The sequence below is a fragment of the Prunus dulcis genome, chromosome 6 (genome assembly GCF_902201215.1).
Source record: "Prunus dulcis chromosome 6, ALMONDv2, whole genome shotgun sequence".
Lineage (NCBI taxonomy): Eukaryota > Viridiplantae > Streptophyta > Magnoliopsida > Rosales > Rosaceae > Prunus > Prunus dulcis.
This window is the reverse complement of record NC_047655.1, coordinates 10,094,940-10,099,390: the sequence shown is the minus strand read 5'-3', so window position 1 is coordinate 10,099,390 and position 4,451 is coordinate 10,094,940. Positions and strand designations below refer to the sequence as shown.

The 4,451-nt window shown below is 35.1% G+C and overlaps 1 protein-coding gene across 1 annotated transcript; it reads left to right on the top strand.

The window, feature by feature from the left end:
- Positions 1–282: 282 nt before the first annotated feature.
- Positions 283–3,064, top strand: LOC117632850. The gene is made up of 6 exons (XM_034366451.1): positions 283–425; positions 512–605; positions 992–1,245; positions 1,536–1,747; positions 1,869–2,136; positions 2,586–3,064. Exons 3-6 carry the CDS (start codon positions 994–996, stop codon positions 2,877–2,879), a joined length of 1,026 nt encoding a protein of 341 aa, XP_034222342.1. The 5' UTR covers positions 283–425; positions 512–605; positions 992–993; the 3' UTR covers positions 2,880–3,064.
- The last annotated feature ends 1,387 nt before the right edge of the window (positions 3,065–4,451 follow it).

Below are 4,451 nucleotides of genomic sequence, written 5' to 3'. Positions count from 1 at the left end.
CAAATGTGCAATCCCATTGTTTTTTTTTTTCCTTCCTGTAACATAAATAGGAGCACCAACCAAGTAAGCTTAGTAGCGTACCATTGATATTTTTCTTCTTTGGATTATTTGCTGGTTTTGTTTGAGTTAATTGTTTCACCTGTCTTATCCCAGTTCCCAATAAAATTAAAATGCTTGTTTTACACGCCTTCTTCACCTTTGTTTGTTTCCAGGAAAAGAAAAAACAAAAGAATATTATTGCATGTGAGATTGTGGTTTGTGTTCCCTTGCGGGCCTTATTCACTCGTGTTATCTGTATTTAGAATAGAAACTGTCTTTTTAGTGGGAAGAGGTTTGCTGAGATGAGCAATTCAGCTATATGGTCTCAGCTACTTCTGCAAGGGCGCACACTAGAAACAGAGCCACACCCATCCAATTTTCCTTACGTGGGATTTTGATTTCTTCCATGCTTTTTCAGATTTATTTCTTTCTTTTTGTTAATATCTGATTTTCTCCCAAATTCTCTTTCTAGGTGGGTTGAGTAAGAAGGTCTCAGCTTCCTGAGCCAGGGCTTACTCACACCACAAGGAACAGAGCCAGACCCACTTCTTTTCAACTTTTTTCAGGTGGGTTTATTGATTTCTTTCTATTTTTCTTTTCAATTCATGCTAGTTGTGCTGCTCTGCTATAGTTTTCTGAAATTCTGATTTGTATGCAATTGCCATCTTTTATGTTCAGAGATATGAACACTTAGTTTTAGCTTTACTGATATAAATACTTTGATTTGGGTACATTGAATGAAATTACGTTTAACTTCAAAATAGGGTAAATTATCATCTGATTTGAGGGATTAAATCTGTACAGATTCAACTGAGCAACTTACCTAATCTTGAAAGGATATATCATGTTTTACCACTTACCAAAAACGAATATCATCAGTTGATTCTTATCTATATATATTCTATGACTGTGTTACTAACATTATATGTTCTATGTTACTATTTTCTCCCAGAAATGATTGTACCAGTAGCAATAGCTTTGACAGTGGGTCTTCTAGGGTGGGCTTATCAAGCACTAAAGCCTCCCCCTCCGAAAATATGCGGATCGCCTGGTGGTCCTCCTGTTACTTCACCAAGAGTGAAACTCAGTGATGGTAGGCATTTGGCCTACAGGGAGTTTGGAGTTCCAAAAGAAGAGGCAAAACACAAGATCATTGTCGTTCATGGCTTTGATAGTTCCAAAGATTTGAGTTTACCTTTTGCTCAAGTATTTTTTTCAACTCTTCTTTTAAATCCTGCATGCCTTGTCATAACTTTTTCCAGTATTGGGAGGGATATGCTGCAACACTGAGTTGATACGCTGGTCATGAATGCCTTCTATACGCTTTTGATTGATCATGCTAATATGCAACTTCTCTTTGGTCTTTCTATTATCCCAATTTGGGAGATGTTTCATATCTAAATGTTTACATTGCACCATTAGTATATATCTCTCTCTCTCATCTCATCCCCTCTTTGATAAAAGTGGAATGCCTTGTATTCGCTTTCGATTGTCAGGAACTTATAGAGGAGTTGAGCATATATTTCCTGTTCTTCGACAGAGCAGGCTATGGAGAGAGTGATCCATATCCATCGCGTTCTGTCAAGAGCGAAGCATTCGATATTCAAGAGCTCGCGGACAAGTTGCAGATTGGGTCTAAGTTTTATGTAATCGGAATCTCAATGGGAGCTTACCCTGTTTGGGGTTGCTTGAAATACATACCACACAGGCATGACAACTACCCGCCTACCAGTTTTTCCTATTTTCTCCTTTCAATAAAGTTTTTGCTGAACCTTTATTGTTCATATTCAGAAAGCTTGCATCTTATGTTATCGATGCATCATTTGCAGATTGTCTGGAGCTTCCCTGGTAGTTCCTTTTGTGCACTACTGGTGGCCTTGTGTTCCTGCTAATCTATCAAGAGAAAGCCTCAGCACTCTCCCCGTATCAGATCAATGGGCGTTCCGAGTTGCACATTACGCCCCTTGGTTATTCCATTGGTGGATGACTCAGAAATTTTTCCCTTCACTAAGTGTCTTGTGTGGAAATACCTCAGTTTTCAGCCGTACAGATTTAGAGATGCTGAAGAAAGTCTCAGAAGCACCAAGTGTTGGTCAGGTATACTCAAAATTTTCTCATTATCTCCCCCACAGTACCAAATCGGCTGTTTTCTTTTCGCTTCTTGCAATTACATTTGGAGGTTTTGGAATCTTTTAATGTCAAATTTTGTTGTTTTAAGACTGTTTAAGCTTAAGTGGAATGTGAGTCAACAATTGCTTTATATACCAACACATCATACCTCGCATACTTACATTTATGGATCTGAATTCATAGCTTATGAGGTTAAATTACCTGTGGGAGGATGGTCTGTTTTGGGTACTTTGTTTTGGTAGTGATCAAATAATATGAACAAAAATATTCTGCTGCAGGATTTACTAGTTTGACTCAATTTTGAAAACATGTTTTCTGTTAATTTTATAGTTCTGAAACTAGAATTCAAAGGAGGCATGGGATGTGCTAATCCTTACATAACCATCGGTGTCGTTTGCGTATGTTTATAAATTCAGGAAAAGATAACACAGCAAGGACACCACGAATCTCTGTACCGAGACATACTGGCTGGCTATGCAAAATGGGAATTCGACCCGTCGGAGCTGAAAAATCCATTCCCTGACAATGAGGGCTCATTTCACATTTGGCGAGGCTGTGAAGACAAGATCATTCCTTATAAACTAAACCGCTATATTGCAGAGAAGCTTCCCTGGATTCATTATCATGAAGTTCCTGGTTATGGCCATTTGCTTTTTCTTGAGAGTCATCTATGTGATGCTATTTTAAAAGCACTTTTGCTTAGAGAATAAGCTCCTATGTTGATAGCAGGCCTAATATCTATAGGTATGTTGTTGAGTAAACTATTGATGTTTCTGGAGCAACTATTTCTTGAATGCTGCAATGTGCTTCATATATTTGTAGAAAAGTTCTTGTGTGTTAAGTCATGGTTACATCGCAAAATAATAAAAAATTTATCAGCTTTGGGTTTTATGCCTGGTTGTGGCCTCTGATTGGCTTTGTTGTCAGCCTTCAGCCTCTTTCTGTCTTTGTTGGTCTCATTGTTTTGAGTTTACGTTTGTGTAATTGCCATTGTATTTTCCCTTTTTAAATAAATTTTCCCTCTAACCAAAACAAAACAAAAAAAACAAAAAAAAAGGAAAGAAAAAAAGAAACCCACCCAAAAGTTATTTTCTTTGGCCCAAGAGAGGCACTTGCTGATGTGACTTTTTTTGGGTATATTTTTTGTATGTTTTATCTGATTTCTTGCGTGACTTAAAAGTATTTTTAATCTTCAAAGCCAAGTCTAAATTTCCTTTCTCATATTCAACAATGCAAGATAATTTCAAGATATAATATTAATTTTTGGATCCATAATGCTAGCCGCCAATGTATTCATCAAATTTGTTAACTAAATTATGTATACTTGGTTACTGATTCAAGTATCTTCGTGCCAGCGGTCCTGCAACCCCCCATAGGAATAAAATAAGTCTTTCAACCATGAATGATGAGTAATGGAAAATATCTGAATTTTGAGAATTTCACTAATAAATCTATTATAGTATGATATAATATACAACAAAGTCCATTTTGTTGGAATTTTAAAAAGGTTTTAAAATTTTAACTGTTTTATTTCTTTAATTATGTCAATTTCATGACATTAGAGCCCTTATTTTGGCAGTAAAGTTGTTGATATTGTTAGGTGATTATTGCCTTTAATGTTCTGAACATTTATGCAATTAATTACATTCTGTTTAAATGTCTTGGATTCATTTTAAAGTTGCCAACGCCTATATATTTCAATTGTGCAATCCTTCATATTAGTTACTTGAGTTAATCTTGATACAAATATATTGAGTGAACTAATGTTCTTTTGATTATAAAGTCTTGACAGCTGCCACATTGAGTTAATTGCCATGAAGTGTACATTGTGGAATCCTCTTGAGAAAACTGAAATGAAATAATAAATTATATCACTATAAGTGGCATTAATTTTGAGTTTTGGTGTAAGGCTTTCAAACCCTAAATTTTTGAGGCATTTTTTTCTTTTGAGGCTTTCGATGGTTTTATTATATTTACAATGACTATCAAGATGACTGTGAGTACATATCTTATGAATTTAAAAATAAATGAAATTTTGGCACAGTCTTCACATATTTGAGAATTCCCTTAATTTGTGGGGGTTGAGTTTTTCCTTAACTATGTGGGTATTTGTTGGAATTTTTGTGGGTATTTCAAATACAAAATTAATATCAATACTTATTTTTTAAAATTTAATATTCCAGTTTTTGAGTGATTTGATTACCTCTTTAAAACTGAAGTTATTTTGTACATTTATTATATAAGTTTTCATATCTCCTTTATTCAGATTTATTCTATTTTAA

What these genes read in the sequence shown, in the direction of transcription:
- LOC117632850 (XM_034366451.1), top strand. Translation starts at nt 994, where the DNA reads ATGATTGTACCAGTAGCAATAGCTTTGACAGTGGGTCTTCTAGGGTGG. An exon ending in TGAGTTTACCTTTTGCTCAA is followed by an intron (nt 1,246 to 1,535) that starts GTATTTTTTTCA and finishes TTCGATTGTCAG; the next exon opens with GAACTTATAGAGGAGTTGAG. An exon ending in TTGAAATACATACCACACAG is followed by an intron (nt 1,748 to 1,868) that starts GCATGACAACTA and finishes CATCATTTGCAG; the next exon opens with ATTGTCTGGAGCTTCCCTGG.